At 35.0% G+C, this 19,757-nt stretch overlaps 1 protein-coding gene across 1 annotated transcript in view; it reads right to left on the reverse strand.

Annotated features, from left to right (window-relative positions):
* RFX6 (regulatory factor X6) overlaps positions 1-19,757 on the reverse strand; it is a 57,403-nt gene that overhangs the window by 17,890 nt on the left and 19,756 nt on the right. Inside the window, exon 7 of the mRNA XM_004597588.3 lies at positions 3,109-3,216. Within this exon, the coding sequence (XP_004597645.2) occupies positions 3,109-3,216 (108 nt within the window). The remainder of the gene's footprint in view (positions 1-3,108; positions 3,217-19,757) is intronic.

Below are 19,757 nucleotides of genomic sequence, written 5' to 3' on the forward strand. Positions count from 1 at the left end.
GTCAGGGAAACACATTAACTCTTTACTCAATTGTATTGAATGAATACTTAACACAGTGTGGCATTGTGATTTCAAGTTTTGATTCTGGAATCAGCTGAAACTGAATGCCTAACACTGTACTGCTTACCAGGTGTGGCAGCACAAGTAGCTTTGTGAGTGCCAAGCTTTTTATCCCTAATTATTTATAACATAGTAATTTTATGGTATTAAGAAAATAAAATAAACTAAGATATGGCACACATAGTAAAGCACAATAAAGCTTATCAAGTGTTACCTAGGATTCATATTAGATGATACAGTTACTGAAAAGAAGATTCAAACATTCAATATCTATTGTAAAATGTTTCTATTTGCACAATATATTAAAAATTTGATTTGTGTACTTTAAAAAGTTTTGAAAACATTCTAACATTTGAACTGAATTAGAATTAGGTATTGTTCCAGCAGATCATTAAATTTAAGCTGAAGTGTTTATTCCATATATTATACACTAAAAAATTGTGCTTCATATGAAAGTGAGCACAGCTTAGAAGTTAAAACTGCTCACTTTGCCTTCAATTTATCTTGCTTTTAATTCCAATTCTAATTTTCCTTTTACTAATGAAGTTTCAATGGGAAAACTGCTTAATATTTCTTTCTTTGTTTTCCTTGCATATATAACCCATGTAACACTAAGTGTATAATAGGAATGTTATAAGAACTATTTGAATTAACATATACAAAGCTGGTGGGAATTCTCTACAGTTTATAGTAAGAAATTGGTGAATGCCAGCTATCTTGATCCGAAATGGAATCCAGAGTGGTGGTAGTGGTAAGGGGAATGTCTTAATGTAACCTACTATATTCTTTTCTTTATTCATGTAACCCAGCAGTGCACATCTTAGCGAGCTAGACTACAGCTGCACATTGATGACATACAAAGTACCAACTGACCTCCAAGGACTATGTTGACTGCAGAACACTTCCAGCTGCATATGACATCATCATACAAATAAGACTTGCCTTACATTTCAGGTAAGGCAATTACACTTTACATGGATTGTTAAGATACACTTTTTTGAAGAAGAAGAAGATAAGGATGAATGGGAAGTCATTAAAGTTTTCAAAATTTAATCCTTTGAACCCTGAAAACTTTAAAATACAAGTAAGCTTTTATCTTAGCAAGCATTTTGTGTGTTTGTGTCAAAACGTGTTGCTTTACATATATATATACATATACATACATATATATATTATTACCTTCGATCAGGTATATATAACTAAAAACTAACCTTGTTATTAGTATTTCATTGTTTACTAATATTTGGTCTCTGGGAATAAATTTTAATTATAATATAATTTGCCTTCCTTGTAAATCTATTTGTGCTCAATTTCCCAAACATAGATATCACAGTAGGGAATGTAGGAGAAGGGGCAAAGCTTAGTGACAGTAAAGACGATTTGATAAGCAAGGCAACTGCCTTGAGCTGACAATATATGAGCTCCTCAGTTTCAGCTACCACTTCTCAGTGGAGTCGACCTCACATTGCCTAGTGTAAATTCTTTCTGCCTTACAGAAACAGGTGCTTAGGGCACTTAGTCACAGACCCTTTCTTCTTTTCCAGAAATGACAGGTTACTTGGAGATCTTGGCTACTGGTTAAGAAGGTGAAAGGGCTAATTTGTCCTCAGGGACAAAGAGTGCTAGTTTCTAGTGCACATAATGAACTTCATTGGGAATGACCTTAGGTTATATAAGCACCTTGTTACCTGAGTGAAAAATGATCAACAGATCACACTTTTAAGTTGACAGGTGAGGGATTCCTTGTAGTCCAGGAGAGCAACTGACATAAGCCTTTGGAGAGTATAGTTCAACTCTGTTTTCAGTCTCTCACTTCCACTCTCAATCTCTACCCTAGCCAGGTATATTTACACAATAAACACTTTTGTGATTTGTCTGCATTTAAGCAATTCTCTCCTCAAAATTGATCCACTAATACACTTTGCCAAAGAATTGAGGTCCCATATCTCACATAAACATTTAGTGGCAACATTTCAAATATAAAGTCTAATATCACATGTCTATAAAGTAAAAATATATATATATATATGGTAACACTTAGAAATGTGATAGAGACAGAGAATAGCGAGAAGTGGACGTGCTTCAAAGACTCATCATTAACTCAGTATGTAGGACCTTTTTCAGTACTTCATTCTTAAGTGCAGAGTATGTTTTTCATTAAACACTGTAAACTTACTATATATCTCTACTCACCTATCAACAAGCTTTTAATGAATAATTTTCTTCCCATTTCTACAAAAAGTTCATTACTGAATCAATATATCTGGACATTAATCAAATTCATCCACCTTTGCAATTCAAAAAATATAAATTGACTCAATATGCAATGAAAGTTTTTTCTTAAATTGTCTATACAAATTGAGGTTTAGTTGAAAGAAAATAGTAATCATTAGGTTTTGTTTTAAGAATGACTTCTGATATTAAACAGTTAATAGGTACACAGCAAATGACTGTGAAAGTACATAAATAGATTTAGTTTTTTACTTAATTGAACAAATGTTGAAAAGCCATATTTAGTACTGCTTTATAAATTGAGCCCCAATGAAAGTGTTTCTCCTTTAACTTAAAAAAATTCAAATGTAAAGAGAGCGCAGAAATTTAAATTGAAAGGGATATTTGTGACCCTCCAGTTAAGAATTTGCCTAGACATTCACCTAGGTATCCCATCCATGCTAGGAACAGATCAATGACTACTTACTGAAAGAAAATGGAGCTAATTGAAAACATAAACCTTAACATTAAAGAAAGTGCATGCTGAAGGACACATTATAGGGTTTTCTTCCTCCATAACGTTTTAAATTTAAAAAATCATTAGTACTTTATGAGTTTATATACTGCCTTTAGATTATATACTATCATGGAGATAGTAAATAATTAATTGGAAAGTGTTTAATCAATGCTGGTAAATGTTTGTCTCTGCTATAAATCACTCAATTATGTTTGATTATGAAGATTTGTGACTGCTTCCTACAAGTGCCATGAGATTCCCAGGAAATCGAGAAATGGAACCAACATATCTGAAAATCAATAGCAAAGTATCTTTGATACCTTGTCCTTAGAAATGCATCCTTGGTACACAAGGTGTTGAGCGCTGGGGAATTCTGGAAGAAGAGTTCCAGTTTTTGAACTAAGGGAATACTTTCGAGTGAAGCCACCCTATAATTTAAAAACAATGAAAAAGGTTATGAACTACATGGTTCCAAAATACAACTCTAAGAAAATAGAAATGCTTCCATCCCCAAATTTAAGTCTTTTTCGAGTTGTTAAATGATGAGAAATGATTTGAATAGACTGGGGTTTTTTTAGCTGAATAAACTAGAGTTGTGTAACTATTTCCAAATCATAAACAGTTTCTCAGAGTATCTTTTCTATGGCTTTGGATTTGAAATTTGAAATTTTTCACAACTTATAGAGCCTTTTAAAGCTTGCTAATTGGAAACATTTTAGAAAGCTACTTTCTAAAACTATTTTAAACATAAGAAAGGATAACAATTTCCAAATCCAACTTCTTCATTTACAGATAAGATAAATGAGAAGATGAGAAATAAAGTCATTCACTCAGGCTCAGAGTTACAACTGGTAGGATTTGATTAGTGTCTAAGTCTTCTGATTGTAAAAATGGCATCCTGGATTATCACTTAGCAATCTTTCCTGACCAGACATTCATATTTTACATCTCTTACAAAAATCACACTTATGCCAGTTTTCAGAAAATTAAAAAACAAACATTTTTATAAAACATATAAAGCTATAGTGCTGATATAGCTACAACAAAAGCAACATTAAATGAATGAGTGTAAATTCATGACAGAATAAGATCCACACCAAATCAAATACACTGGCGTGTCATACAAATATAATTATCTCAGTTGATGTCACATTCCCTACCCTCTGACTTCTGTAACAGAAAAAACAGAGGCAAATACATTTCATCTTTGCCAAAAAGTATGTATTAAATTACAACAAGTATGTTATTCAATAGTAAGAATATAAAAATTTCCTTGTAATTTACAAGCAGTGGCCAGTGCTTAGGCTCACAAGGGTTTTAGTCAACACTTAAAACATTGGCATCAATTATAAGAGTGCCAGTTCAAATCCCACTTATTATAGCTCCAATCCAGCTTCCTGTTAATACATAAAGTGGGAAAGTAGTAGAAGATGTTCCATGTACTTGGACCCTTTGAACCTTGCAACCTATGTAGAAGACCAGGACACAGTTTCCTACTACTGCCTCCAGCCTGCTCCAGCCCTGAATGTTAAGGACACCTAAGAAATGAACAACAAATTGAAAATCTCTCTCTCCCTCTCCTCATCTGCTACTTGCCTTTCAAGACAGTCAATCAAGCAATCAATTAATCTTTTTTTAAAAAGATAACTACAAAACAGATAATGTTGTCTGCTCTCAAGTCTGTTATTCAGTACCATAGTAGAGATCATAAGCAAAACAGTAAGTATTGAAAAGCAAAACTGACTTGATCACCTCATGTTGTCAATTACGTTGAAAAAACTATAACATACAACAAAAAGTTTGTTATAATTAATAACAGAAAGTTTTGAGTTGCTGGATACAAGACCAATTTAAAAGTCAGTTAAATTTCTAACAAAAAAATCAAAGATATGTAAACTGAGGCTGTATAAGACAATAACAAATACAGGATGCTTAAGAGTATTTAAAACCACAAAGCTTACGATGTAATGATCATATTTTATTAAAAAGCATGCAGTGACTTACAAGATTCAACACTGAGCAAATGTTAGATAAACAAAAATTATTATTTTTATTCAATGTAATTATTATAAAAATTGATCAGTAGTTTTAATGAAATTTAATGAAATCAGTTCCAAAATGTTTATTGTGATACAAAACACTAACAAATACACACAATACTTCTGATAAAGAAGAATCTGACAGGAGGAAGCTAAGATACATAAAGACATATTATTTAAAATATCAGTGGATAAAATAATACTGGCAGGATTCTTCATCCCCAAACAGGAGAATATCTACTTTCCTCAAGTGCACATAGGATATTTTTCAGGATTAATATCAGAAAGGTCACAAATTAACCATCAATTAATTTAAAAACATGAACATCACACAGTGTATACTCTTCTACTACCACATCATGAAGCTAGCTAGATAGCTGAAAAATTCACAAATTTGTTGAAATAATACACTCTCAAACAATGGATCAAGGATGTGAAATAAGATACTTTAGAAAACTATTAAGAGACACAGAAACAGGCTGAGTGCAATGGCCTAGTAGCCAAATCCTCACTTAGCATGCCTGTGATTACATATAGCCCTGGTTCATATCCTGGCTGTTTCTCTTCCCTTCCAGCTCCCTGCTTGTGGCCTGGAAAAGCAGTAGAGGATGGCCCAAGGCCTTGAAACCTTGTATCAACATGGGAGACCCAAAAAAAGCTCTTGGCTCTCTGCTCCTGGCTTCTGTTCAGCTCAGCTCTGGCCATTGTGGCCACTTAGCGAGTGAACCAGCAGATAGATCATTCTCTCTGTATCTGCAACTCTCTGTAAATCTTCCTTTCCAATACAAATAAATAAATCTTTTTTAAAAAGACAGAAACACAGCATACCAAAATTTATGAGATGTAGCAAGATCAGTGCAAAGGATGAAATTTAGAACTATTAAAAGAAGGAAGATTCTAAGTCAACAAGGTATCTTTAAAACATAAGGAGTTAGATAAACAACTGCCTGAACTCAACAAAAGGATGGAAATAACAAAAACTGGAGCACAGATAAAACAGACAAGAGAATGAAAAAAACAAAAACAAAAATCAGCAAAATGAATACTTGATGTTTTTAAAAGATCAACAAATTGACCTTGGCTATCCTGACTTAAAAAAATGACTAAAATCAGAAATGGCAATGGGGAAATCAATATTGATTCTAAGGGGATAAAAAAAACAAGAGAGTACAATAAAAAACTATATGTCCAAAAATTGGACAATCTAGATGAAATGGGTAACTTTTTGAATTACAATTAAACATGTAAAAGTGAATGCCCAGAAAAAGAAGAAAACATTCTATTTACAGTAATGCAAAAATAATAAAATATTTTTCAGCTAATCAAAGTAAAATATTTGTACAATGAAACTACGGCACTACAGAAGGTGTATGTAGAGATGTTTCATATTTATGAATTGGAGGACAATATTAACATTCAATTTCCCTCTTCAGTAATCACCTTTAGAATCAATGCAAAATCCCAGCGATATTTTTTCAAAGTGATAGAAAAATATATCATTAAATTTATATAGAATCTCAACAGTCTCTAAATAACTAACCAATCTTGAAAAACAACCAAGTCGGAGGACTCACATATACTGAGTTCAAAACCTACTACAAAGTGAAAACAGTGTAATGCATCATAAATGGAATAAAAGAGACCCTAGAAAATAATCTTCATATCTATGGTCAAATGATCTTTGATAATATGCTAAATCTATTCAGTGGTGGAGAGGACAGTCTTTTCTACAAAATAGTGCTGATAATACTGGGTATCCACATGCAGAAAAATGATGTCAAAATTCTTACCTAACTGTATATAATTTTTTAAAGATTTATTTATCCTTATTGTAAACTCACATATACAAAGAAGGAGAGACACAGAAGAAGATCCTCCATCTGATGATACACTCCCTATGCCACTGGAGCTGAGATGATCTGAAGGCAGGAGCCAGGAGCTTCCTCCGGGTTTCCCATGCAGGTGTAAGGTCCCAAGGCTTTGGGCTGTCTTCTACTCCTTTACCAGACCACAAGTAGGGAGCTGGATGATAGCCAGGACAAAAACTGGTATCCACATGTGACCCTGGCGCTAGCAAGGTGAGGACTTTAGCCACTAGGCTACCACGCTGTGTCCTGTATACAAAAATTAACTACAGCTGGATCAAAGATCTAAATCTAAAAGCTAAAGCTTTAGAGTGAAACAGGGGGTAAAAGATTCACTATGATGGATTTGACAATGAAGTCTTGTTTATAAAAGCAAAACACAAGAAATAGCATAAAGAGGAGAAACCGGACTTCATAAAAGTTTTTTGAAATGTACATTAATGGACACTCTAAACTGAATAACAATAAAATTTAGGAGAGAAAAAAAGCTTCAAATTTATACGTATTATCAGGAATTAATGCTTAGAATATGCATAAAACTCCCTAAAATTGACAACCACTAAGACCCCAACAAATTGATTTAAAATTGGACAAAAGATTTGATAAACATTTCTCCAAAGGAGATATCTGAATGGTCAATAAACATGTAAAGATTTTCAAGTTGCTAATCATTAAGAAAATGCAAACCAAAACCACAGTAGAATAACTCTTAATCCCATTAAAATGGCTATTACAATCATGCACACACATACACAAATAACAAATGCTGTTAAGGAAGTAAAGAAAATTGAATCCTTGTGTACTAAATGTGGGGTTGTAAACCAGTAAGAAATTCCTCAGAAAGTTAAAAATAGAATTGCTTTACCATCTACTATTTCTAATTCTGAGTGTGTATGCAAAAGAAGTGAAAATAGTTCTTGTAGGGATACTTGCACATCCATGTTCGTAGAAGCATGATTCACAATAGTTTATGCATACAAGCAGGGGAATGAATAAGCAAAACATGGTTCATGTACAAAATGGAATACTATGAAGCCTGAAAAACACGGACATTTTAACATATGCTACAGCATGGAAAACACAAAATACATTACATTTCATTAGTCAGTCACAGATAGATAAGCACTCCATGATTCCATATAAGGGAAGTGTATAGAATAGTAAAAGTCCTAAAGACAGAAATTGTAATGGAGTTTGCTAGGGATTGGAAGAAGGCAACACAGGGAATTAGTCGTTAATGGGTGAAGAGTTCTAGTTTTCAGGAAAGAGTTCTGAAGATGGATAACAGTCGTGGTTATCAAATATGTGAATATACCAAAGAACTGAAACTTTCATATATATTTTACCACAATAAATATTTCTGATCATTTACAAAGGAAATGACTTAAAAGTTATAGCAATCTTTAAGAATACTTTTAAATAACTTGTGTAGAACATTTACATTATTGGGAAGATAAACATTTTTTTAAAAAAGAAAAAAGATTCTTTGGCTAAACTTTATATTTAATCATACCAACAACAGGAAGAAACTATAAATAATATATAACCCATAGGATGTTAATATCCAGAATGTATAAATGACTTCTAACACTCAATTTTTCTTAAATGAAAAAGTGTAATATGAAGCAAACATCTTGGACAAGGTAACTGGACAACAAAATACTCCCAAAAGAAAAAGGCATTATAATTCAGCAGGTTAAGTTCCAGCTTGGGACACTTGCATCTTGCATTGGAGTGCCGGTTCAAGTTTCAACTACTCATTTATTATCAATTCTTTGCTAATGCTCTTGAGAAGATAGCAGAATATGGACCAGATACTTGTGCCCCTGCCATCCATCTGGAAGCCTTAGATGGAATGCTGGGTTCCTGACTTCAGCCTGGTTCAGCCTGGCTCAGCCTGGCTATGGGGGCGCGAACCAACACACAGAACATCTCTAACTCTGTCACACTGCCTTCCAAACACATAAGTAAATAATTCTCAAAAATAGAATATACAACATAATACTCAAACTCAAATTTCAAGTAGTGTAAATGAAAACATCAAACAAGAGAGATATAAACTGACACAAACACTTGGGAAAACAACTTGACCTGAACTGGTAAACTTAAACAAGAGCATATCCACAAACTTGAACTCCACTCACCTATAAAAAGACCTGGACAATGCTTGCATTAATTTTTTTCTAGGCAAAATATTTCCATCAATAGTGTAATTAAACAGATGCACTGTGATATTTTCATATAATAGAAAACCATACAGCAGTAAAATAAAGAGCCAGAAATTAATACATTAGGATTAGAGAATCACAAACTCTAATGTCGAATGAAAACAAAAAGCCAAAGGAAAAAATAATCCATTTTTATGTAGTATGAGACTGGGAAAATAATAACTGATGTACTAGTTAAGGATATATTCGTAAGTGATAAGGTTCAGTAAAAAATTCTGGAAAGCAACCATCATGCTAAGGGAAATGAGCCAATCACAAAAGGTTAAATACCACATGTTTGCCTTAATTTAAGATGATATGATGTTATGTATAACATGTTATGTTTTGAATGTTATATGTTGTATATAAACTAAATTGAAGTATAGGTGAGGTGATCACAGAAGGTGGCTGGGAACTCGTATTTACTTTCAACATGTTGGTTACTCATTACTATGTCAATTAATTCCATAATGATGTAAATTTTTACTGATGGTATGATGGAGCTTTCAATTGACTGGGATAATACTCTGCTAGCTCTGTCTTCAGACCAGAGAGGGTATACCTAAGAAGACGTTGAACTTGACTGGACAATAAGATGCTGGACTCTATGTTTGGTGTATGCTTGCAATGGGGGAATCTCAACTGAACTTGAGCTGTGGTTATGCAACAAGGTGGAGGAATCCACCATGGTGGGAGGGTTTGGGCAGGGGTGGGAGAACCCAAGTATCTATGTAACTGTGTCACATAATACAATGTAATTAATGAAGTTAAATAATAATAAAAAAAATATATGTAAAAAAAAATTCTGGAAAGCAACGTGTTTTTGGTAAGTAGGGAGGAAAGTGTGGTGAATGAAAAATAATTTCTTTAAGATACAGGATGAATTTTATGATAAATTTTAAAACTTAACAGATTAGAAAAGCGCTTATTCTTGGCAGATGAGAAAAGTTACAAATAATGCATTTCCCAATAAAAAGTATTGTGCTGTCAGGAGGAGATCCAACATGGCTGGAAAGACTGGGCCCACGCCTTCACAATAGAAAGAACCAGAAAAACAAAAACAAACAAACAAAAAAATAAAAACAAAATGAAGTACCATATTTCTAGGAGTCTAAGAGAAAATTTCAATGAAGAAGTGATAGAACTCTAAGCAGTACTTTGGAATCCAGCATAGAGAAGCAAGTAACATCTCAGCTCTTACCCAGCTCTTCAGTTTGGGGTGGAAATGAGCAAGTAATCTGTCTGGTTAGGAACAGGTTAAGTCAAGAAAAGACAGAAGACAGAACAGGTCAATCATTCATCTCAGCTATATGTTGGCAGCGAAATATGGGGCAAACGGAGAATTTATGATGGACCATATCAATCAGTGGATGACCTCATCGAGCGAAACTGGCAGCGATTCATAACTGGAGAACTATTAAAACCACTTGAGCAAATATCTCAGAGCATGCCCCACATCCGGGACCTGGGGTGGGCGGGAAACCGGGTGGGGCTTCTCCCTCAATATCCCCCTTTACCTCAGATACATGATGGAAACAATATGGACATAATAGTATTACCCACTTCCCTATACCACCTGAACCTTTTTTTTAACCATAATTAACTAAGTAAAGATTGACAACAACTATACAATAAAATAAATTAATTAAAAAAAAAAGCAAAAGGTTAAGTGAAGGCTCTGATAACTCCCACCATCTTCAAAGATCTTCAGCTCTGATTAGAGGTAAATTAAACAGTTCTCATTGGCTTTAAATCCAGTCAGAAATTATGACTGCAGTCCCAGTAATTCCTTGGCTCCTATTAAGGACCCACATTGCCATATTCACTTTCGTCCTAGTATTAAAGTACCATATATAAGCTATTGTAACTACTATGAAACTCTATTCTATATCAGGGACAGCAGGCAACTCTGCTGCCTCCAGAGCTCCCCTACTCTGCTCACATGAATCAGGGGGCTTTACAAAACACACTCCCATTCTCTCAGCATCCTGTACCTGTGGGATTGGTGGCCACGAACCCCCGAGCTATGTTTCTTCTTTCTGTGGCACCTAGGAAGATTTCCTTTTTCATTTTGGGGGTCAGCTCCAGAAGCAACTGATACACAAGAAGCAAATCAAAAGAAAAGTCCCCTTTGCCATTTCTTGGTACACAGTGCTAGGTATTCAAGTCACAAAGCCCAGTATTATCCTGAACAACTTGGGGGACTCCGCCTGGGGTTAGGGGTGCAGTCCTGTCTGGGTCATGAAGCTTTGAGACTGTGTCTGGTGGTGCTACAATTCGAGAAGTAACTTCCCTGCATCAGTGGAACATAGGCAGCCCTGCCCAGGTTCCTCTGCTTTAGTCTGGTATCTACTAGTTCACAATCCCCAGCACCTGATTGTGCTCCATAAGACCTGGATAAGGATTCCATTGTAGCCTGAAGTTCTGAGACAGAGATTGTTGGTTCTCCAAGTGGTGAGAACACTTAACATATCTCTATGGAGGATGAGGAATTAGTTTCCTGAATTCTTTTGCTCCTGACCTGCACTTACTAGTACGTAAACCCTACTATAAATTGCAAACATCATGTAGAAACTTAGTAATATACCTTCCTAGTTCTCAAGCTTTGGGACTGTGACAATTGGAGCTATATTCTCCAGTAACCTGAATTGACCTGAAGAAACTCTGTGAGGATCCCACTACATGCTGCAGCTTTGTAGGTCAGTGACTGTTTGCTCTGTATGTTCAGGAGACACCTGTTCATAAACATGGAATGAGGAAATCATGTTGTCTGCATCAACCTCTCCCGGGTTTAAACATAATCCCAGCACAAGAGCTCATGGAATATAAGTAAGGCACACTCTGAGACTTGCAGCTCTGGGACTATGACTGACAGAGTTTGATTCCAGAGTCCTTTCTGAGTTCATCACAAGAACATACGGAAAGCCCTACAAAGCACTGCTTCAGCCCCAATGCTGCCTATGCGCAATCCTCAACCTACTATGCACATGAATCTTTATACCAGGGGAAGGTGACAATACGTTCTGTAGTACTCTTGGAACACATGTACCTGCACTGTAGGACCTAGGACAGACTATCTCCTTTCCACTGCTGCATGCCTTGGTTGTCAGTATGTAATCAAAGCAAAACCAATAGTTTTCCAGTGGGATCTGAGCAAGGTAACTTTCCTGTGCTGCAGTTCCAGAATAGTGACTATTAGTACTGTATTTCTTAGAGTCAGTCACCTGCACTGACTCATTGGGACCTGGACAGACTCTCTGGGTCCTGAGGTCACATACCTTTGGAGACTCACATCTACATTAAAGTCATATTGCTGCCTCTACAAACGAATGCTGACTAAACAAACTAGAGTTTTAGGTTATTCAAAGGGTATAACCTCTTAGGTGATTTTTTTTTTGAGTTGTAATCAGTGTAAGCAGTGTCTACAAGTGCCACAATTGTCCAGTCTGGCAGACTGTTTGTTCAGTCTGAAATTTATGAAATGTGTGGAAAATAATAAATATAATGATCCTAAGGAAATTGAATGAGATGTAAGAAAAAATGAAGAAAACTCAAAGAGATGCTGAAGATTTTGTATGATATGAATGAGAAATTAAAAAGAATAAAATCATTTAAAAAGTCAATCAGAACTTTTGGAGCTAAGAACTTCAATCAATGGTATAAAAAATGGAACTGAGAGCTTCAACAGAACAGATGAAGCAGAAAAAAGGATTTCTAATCTATAGGACAAATACTTTTGAAACAGCACCACCACACAAAAATAAATATAAGAAGAATGAAGAAACTGTAAGGGACACATAGGATATGCAGATACAGAAGGCTTAAAGGAGCTCAAGCAGACTCAATAAAAAAGATCCTAACCACAACACATTATAGTCAAATCTATACAGCGTAAAGACAATGTGCAGGTCATACAAACAGTGAAAGAAAAAAACATCAAGCTACATGTTAAAGAAAATTCATTAGACTAATAGCAGACCTCAAAACAAACAGTGCAGACCAGAAGAGACAAGTTAATATATTTCAGGCTTTCAGTGAAGCAAGAATATCAATCCAGTGCAGCTATTCTTTGAAAGAAAAGAGAAATAAAGTCTTTAACCTACAAGCAAAAACTGTGAGAATTCTCTACCACCATACCACCCTTAATGAAAACGAGTCCTACATTAGAGATAGAATGAAAATACCAGCTATCATGGAAACACATAACAGTAAGAAATTCATGTACAATCAGATAATCAAGAGAGAAGAGAATCTCATCATGCTAGAAAGCCTCCATAAAAAAGATAAATAATAACAAAGGCACAAAGAAATGCAAAATATAAAAACAAGCAAGAATGGGCTACATGATTAGAGCCTTTTATCATATTAAAATTAAATATAAAAATAAATAATTCCTCAGTTGGACAACATAGGTTGATGAAGTGCATGAAAATAATGAGACAAAACAAAGGAAAGCTAAACAAATTAAACTCAAAAGATTTTTCACAGCAAAGAAAATGAACAACAGACTGAAGAGACATCCAATACAATGAGAAAAAAATATTAGCCAACCACCTACTCAAGAAAGAATAAGTATTCCAAATAACAGCGACTTTAAAGATCTCAGTACCAAAAACAAAACAAAAATCCAGTTGAGAAATGGGCAAAAGACCTCAGAAAAAATAGTTAATGTTAATAATCATCAAGGAAATTCAAATCAAAACCATGATGATACAGCATTTCACTCCTATCAGAATGATGGAAATCCAGAAAAGTGACAAATCTAGAGAGAATATAGAGAAAGGGAAATAATTACACACTGTTGATGGCAATATCATTACTGCAGCCAACGTAGAAAAATGTGGAGGTTTTCTAAGAAACTAGAAATACATTTGCCACATCATCCTGAAACTACTACTGTGTTTCTTCCCCCCAAAAACTTAAACACAATGAATTAAAGAGAGACATGCAAGATCTTGTTTATAGTTACATTGTTTGCTACAGCCAAAAGTTGGAACCAACCAAGGTGCCTATTATAAGATGACTAGGTAGAGAAAATGTGATGGGGCCAATGTGATGGCCTAGTGACCAAATCCTCTCCTTGGATGCACTGGAATCGCCTGTACCCCACCTGATCCACTTCCCATCCAGCTCCCTGCTGGTGGCCTGGGAAAGCAGTAGAGGATGGCCCAAAGCCGTGGGACCTTGGGCCTGTGCGGGAGACCTGGAAGAAGCTCCTGGCTCCTGATTTCAGATTGGCTCAGCTCCAGCCATTGTGGGCACTTGAGGAGTGAACCAGTAAATGGAAGTTCTTTCTTTCTGTATCCTCTTCTTTCTTTCTTTCTTTCTTTTTTTTTTTTTTTTTAAGATTTTACTTATTTGATTTGAAAGGCAGATATACAGAGAGGAGGAGAAACAGAGAGGAAGATCTTCCATCCCATGATTCACTCCCCAAGTGAGCCGCAACGGCCGGTGTTGCACCGATCTGATGCCGGGAACCAGGAACCTCTTCCGGGTCTCCCACGCGGGTGCAGGGTCCCAAAGCTTTGGGCTGTCCTCAACTGCTTTCCCAGGCCACAAGCAGGGAGCTGGATGGGAAGTGGAGCTTCCGAGATTAGAACCGGTGCCCATATGGGATCCCGGGGCATTCAAGGCGAGGACTTTAGCCACTAGGCCACGCCGCTGGGCCCATGTATCCTCTTCTTTCTATAAATCTGCCTTTTAGGTAAAAATAAATAAATCTTTAAAAAAAAAAGAAAATGTGGTGTATACATACACAATGGAATAATATTAAGTTATATTTTAAAAAAACACCAGTTTTACCATTTGTAGCAAAACAGACTCAAATAGAAGACATCATTTTGAGCAAAATAATTTAGACCAAGGGGAACAAATATTATATGTTTTATATGTGGGAGTGAAAATTTTAAAAACAAAATAGTAAAAATTAAGAAATATCTGTATGAATCAAAACTGCCATAATTAAAGTTTATTAAAACTTCACTTTGTTATATTTTGGTTAAATTAATGGTTAAATGATTTATTACTATGAATTTTAATGATCTGTGATTCCCTTAAAATTTACTGTGCATAAGTAAAGTTGGCGCTTGTTTTGACCAACATTTATTGTATACATATATTAAAATGTCACATTATAGTCCAAAATTAAGTATAATTACTGTGAATAAAATTTCTTTCAAATGTCACAATATTAAGGAAAACATGTATTAGAATACTTACTTTTTGCTGCCCCTGATACTTTTTTAAAATCTCATGTTAATAAAAAATACAATTGGAGGCAGCAATATGAGTGGAAAAGAGGCAAAACAAAACCCAGGGAAACATGTTTTTAATGTATTTAAACAACAGGAGAGAGAGAGAGAGAGAGATAGGAGCTTAATTTTTGCTTCATTCCTGCCCAAATATCTGAAGGCTGGTGCTACCTCAGGCTTAAACAAGAAGATGAGAAATCAATTCCAGGTCTTCCACAGGGTTGTCAATGACCCAACTACTAAGACCATTTCCGACAGTATATCAACGTCAAACATGCAATATAAAAGGATAATTGTTTGAATAGATTTCTTTCTATAAGTACACAACTATGTATAAAGCTGGTGTAAGTGGCATATGTCATTAAAACTATGTGGTTCAGAATATGCAACAGGAAAAAAGGAAAGGATAATTATCTGTCAAAAAATGCATGGATAGTTATTTTTATCCCCTAATTTGTTTGCTATTACCATTACACTAAAAGTAATGTCGGATCCTAAGCTAGCTACAGAAGTCTAGCTTTTGCTTTATTTTATTGCTTTTTTTTATTTCTTAGCTAAATGCTTCAATATTTTGGGTGAACTATTAAGAATTCTAAGAGAAAATAAGAATGAACCTATAGAAAAGAAACAAACATGATGAGAAGACAAGATGGTCTGATTTATGAGCAAAGATTAAAGGAGTTAAACAGCACAGTTTGGCTAAGTGATGACAAAAAAGAGCAAGATAACAGTCTACAAATATTTGAACAGCATACACCCCAGAGGGAGGATTTGATATTTATCTTGGCACAAAGTTGTCCAACTGGCCAAGAATGGTCAATGTTAAGGAGAAGGAAACTCAGGCTATCAGAGAAACATCCTTGTTGAAATATCTGACATGATGGGATTTATTCTCTAGGACATAATGACGATTACATGGTTTTAATTAATTAATTGAAAGATTCACAAGAAAAGAAAATCTTCCTTTCTATAAGGGAAAGTAAAAGAATCAGGTTTTGTCTTTTTGATTTGGGGGAATTTTAGGAATTTGAGAGAGCCTCTAAGATATCTTTAACATTAAGGACGCTGCATTTTTGTATACAACATTTCAAACTGTTAATATTCATAACAACAAATGGCACTTCTTCTTGTCATCCCCTTCCCATGTTTTAATGCTTTGTTTTAATTGTCTCTGGCTTTATTTGACTCTATATATTGTACTACCTAAAAATTACCAAAAAAGCATAGACAAGAAAATTAACACTCAGGTACTTACCATCCTGATGAAGATATGAGATACTTTCAATATTAAGTCAGGCTTTATAGCCCTCTCTAATTTACTTCCTTCCTGCTCCACAAGAAATCATTAATGGCATGATTTAGTTTTAGATCATTCTTATTAAAATCTTTTAAAAATTACCTCATAAGTAAATTTTCTTAAACAATGTACAATATTGTTTTAAAACGGTTCCTTAGAATATTACCCTTCCCCACTCAAGGAATTTTTTTTTTAGCTCAACTTTAGCCTTATGATACAATTCCAATATTTTAATATGAATTATAGTTCAGTCATTTTTAAAGTAACATTGATTTGCCTCATAATCATCCATAAAATTCTTCTTCATTATATTATGGTAGTTATTTTAATCATTTCCCATTCAGGAATCTCAACTGAACTTGAACTGTGGTTATGCAACAAGGTGGAGGAATCCACCATGGTGGGAGGGTTTGGGGAGGGGTGGGGAGAATCCAAGTACCTATGAAACTGTGTCACATAATGCAATGTAATTAATGAATTAAAAATAATAAATAAAAAAAGAAAAAAATCATTTCCCATTCATAAACAACACTGCAATGAACATCGTCATACTGGTTTCCTTGCGCAGTGTGAGTTCTTCAGGAGTAGTTCTCCAGCAATGCACTCATACATTGTTTGCACTTCCGCTTTACTAGACGTTGACTTCAGACTTTTTAATTATTGCTAATGTAGCTATTTAAAAAATCACTGTGGGCCATGGGCCTTGGTCAAACAGATTGGGTGTTATTCTGTTTTATTAGTCATGATTTGATTTATTGGTCATTCTTATTTTTTCCATTTTGTGATTTGCCTGTTAATGTATTGTGCTGTAATTTATTTGGATTATATATTTGTTATTCAGTTAAATTATTTATATATTTCTTAACAGTGCTGGCTGATAGATCTTTCTGCTGCGATGGTCCAAAACAATAGCCATTAACCACATTTAGCTTTTAAAAGGTATTTCAAACATGAGTAGTGTAATGGAGCAATTGAATTTCTTACTTCATTTAATTAAGGGCCATATGTAGCTAGTACCTACCATACTGTACTAAACGATTCTATATATATATATATATGTGTGTGTGTCTAGTCATCTTTTCATATTTGGTTTACATTTATATTTACATATATATTTCTTGTGTCCTGGTGTTTTCCATAGTTAACATGTCTCCATATCATTGTATGAACCTTTCAATTAAATTAAAAAATATTTATATCATCAATAATGTAATCATTTGCACAACCAAGAGATGAAAGATTTCTCTGATTCTACCTCTTTCACTTTAACTAGGATATTTATATAAACAAATCATTAAAGAAGCCAGTTACCCCACCCAGAATTGAGGTAGATACATGAATTTTCTTATAAGTATTAATTTCATATTTAACAGTTCATATAAATTTTAAGTGTGAGGTACAGATTACAAAATACTCCATTTTATAACATTATGTCCTCAACTTTATTTGTATGGTACTATAACTTCCTCCAAAAACAATTTAAAATAATTCATTGAACAATGTTTTCTTCCTTTCTCAACAGTAACACCCCTTACTTAATCAAAACCAGTTATACTTCAGTGAGCAATTTGCCATTTAAATGTTACATTTCCTTTCTTTTTTTTTTTTTTACAGAACTTTTTCCCCTCTCAACAGAAAGTCTGTGGGAAAATTAAGTTCCCAGAACATCTTTTACTGTTTTCTGAATTCTTCCAGGCATGGCATTAGTTGGTACCATTGTCTATGCATAAAAGAGTTCACCCTTTCCAATTCCCTTCATGCAACGGCTGCCTGGCAGTTCAGGACTGAATTCTCCCTGGGAACCTAGGACTCTCATTAAGCGCTTCATATTCCTGCTTTCTCCCCTTGGTATTCACTTACAGCAAAAATGTCCTAAATTCTATCTGAGGGAAGCCTGAAAGCACCAAAACAGAAGAACCTTCAACTTCCAGTCACAAAATCTGCAACTCTGCTTGTGCCTGAGTTTACACTTCTACAAGTTTTGGTGGAATCAGTGAGCCTTCTCGCTAGAGCCAGGGTCTACAGACTGAAGCTCTTCGCTTCCTACCCCCTCAGCAATATCACAGTAATCCCAACATTCCCCCTGTATGTGGATGTGTTTTACAGCACTGGGACATCAGCCTAATCATTCTTCCAAACTAAATTCCAAGACCTTTTCCAGTGATCACTCTGAACTTGACCAAGCTTTTTACATTTAGCACAATTTCTTACTCAGATAACAAAAACAATCCAATCCAGCTTATTATTGAAAATGTTTTCCCTGAAGTCATAAAATTATCTCCACATCCCCTTTCAATCTTTACAGTAATGACTTGTTAGTGTTTCACATTGGTGAACATTCCCTTATGTTGGAGGCACATTTTATTTCCTCTTATCTTCTCTGACACAGTGTTCTTATATTTTACCTCCCTGGTTACCCTCAGCTGTGTCACCAACCTTCTTCACCTTTTATAACCTTTTTCCTGTTAACCTACTCCCTTTACATTCACCCTTCACCATACCACTTTGCAGCATTCATATCTATTACCATGGCTTCAACCATCATCAAAAGGGATCTCATTAAATCCTCTTCTCCAGTCACACATTCCTGCTTAAAATTACAGTTTCACAAGCAAATCAAATAAATATGTTGTAGATTGAAACTGTTACTTTTCTGTTCTTTGCAACTATTTTTTCTTTAATGTTTCCTAACTAAAAAATTCAGTCACTCTTACCTATCTATACATAGGGTTATATCTCTAATCAAAATCTAGATGTTCGGGCTCAGGACGGTAGCCTTGTGGCTAAAGTCCTTGCATTGCATGAGCCACAATCCCTTGTGAGTGCTGGCTTGTATCCCAGCTGCGCACTTCCCATCCAGCTCCCTGCTTATGGTCTGGGAAAGCAGTAGAGGATGACCCAAAGCCTTGGGACCCTGCACCCACATGGGAGACCTAGCAGAAGCTCCTGGCTCCTGCTTTTGGATTGGCTCAGCTCTGGTTGTTGTGGTCACTTGGGAAATGAACAAGCAGATGGTAGGTCATTCATACTCTTTGGCTCTGCTTCTCTCTGTAAGTCTGCCTTTCCAATAAAAATAAATAAATTTTCAAAAAATCTGGATCTTCTGGCTTTCTTTCCATTAATTCTCCACAACAAAGTTCAAATGCATTTTATAATATTGAAGTCAGATGACATCATTCCCTTTTGGTGGCTTCATATTCTAGAATTCTTAACCTAATATTATCGTGTTACCATGTATAACCTAGCTCCTGCCTGCTACATAGCCCTACATTTGACCTCAATCAACACTATAGTCATTCCCAAATTGTCT

Source organism: Ochotona princeps, chromosome 1, assembly GCF_030435755.1.
Source record: "Ochotona princeps isolate mOchPri1 chromosome 1, mOchPri1.hap1, whole genome shotgun sequence".
Taxonomy (NCBI): Eukaryota; Metazoa; Chordata; class Mammalia; order Lagomorpha; family Ochotonidae; genus Ochotona; species Ochotona princeps.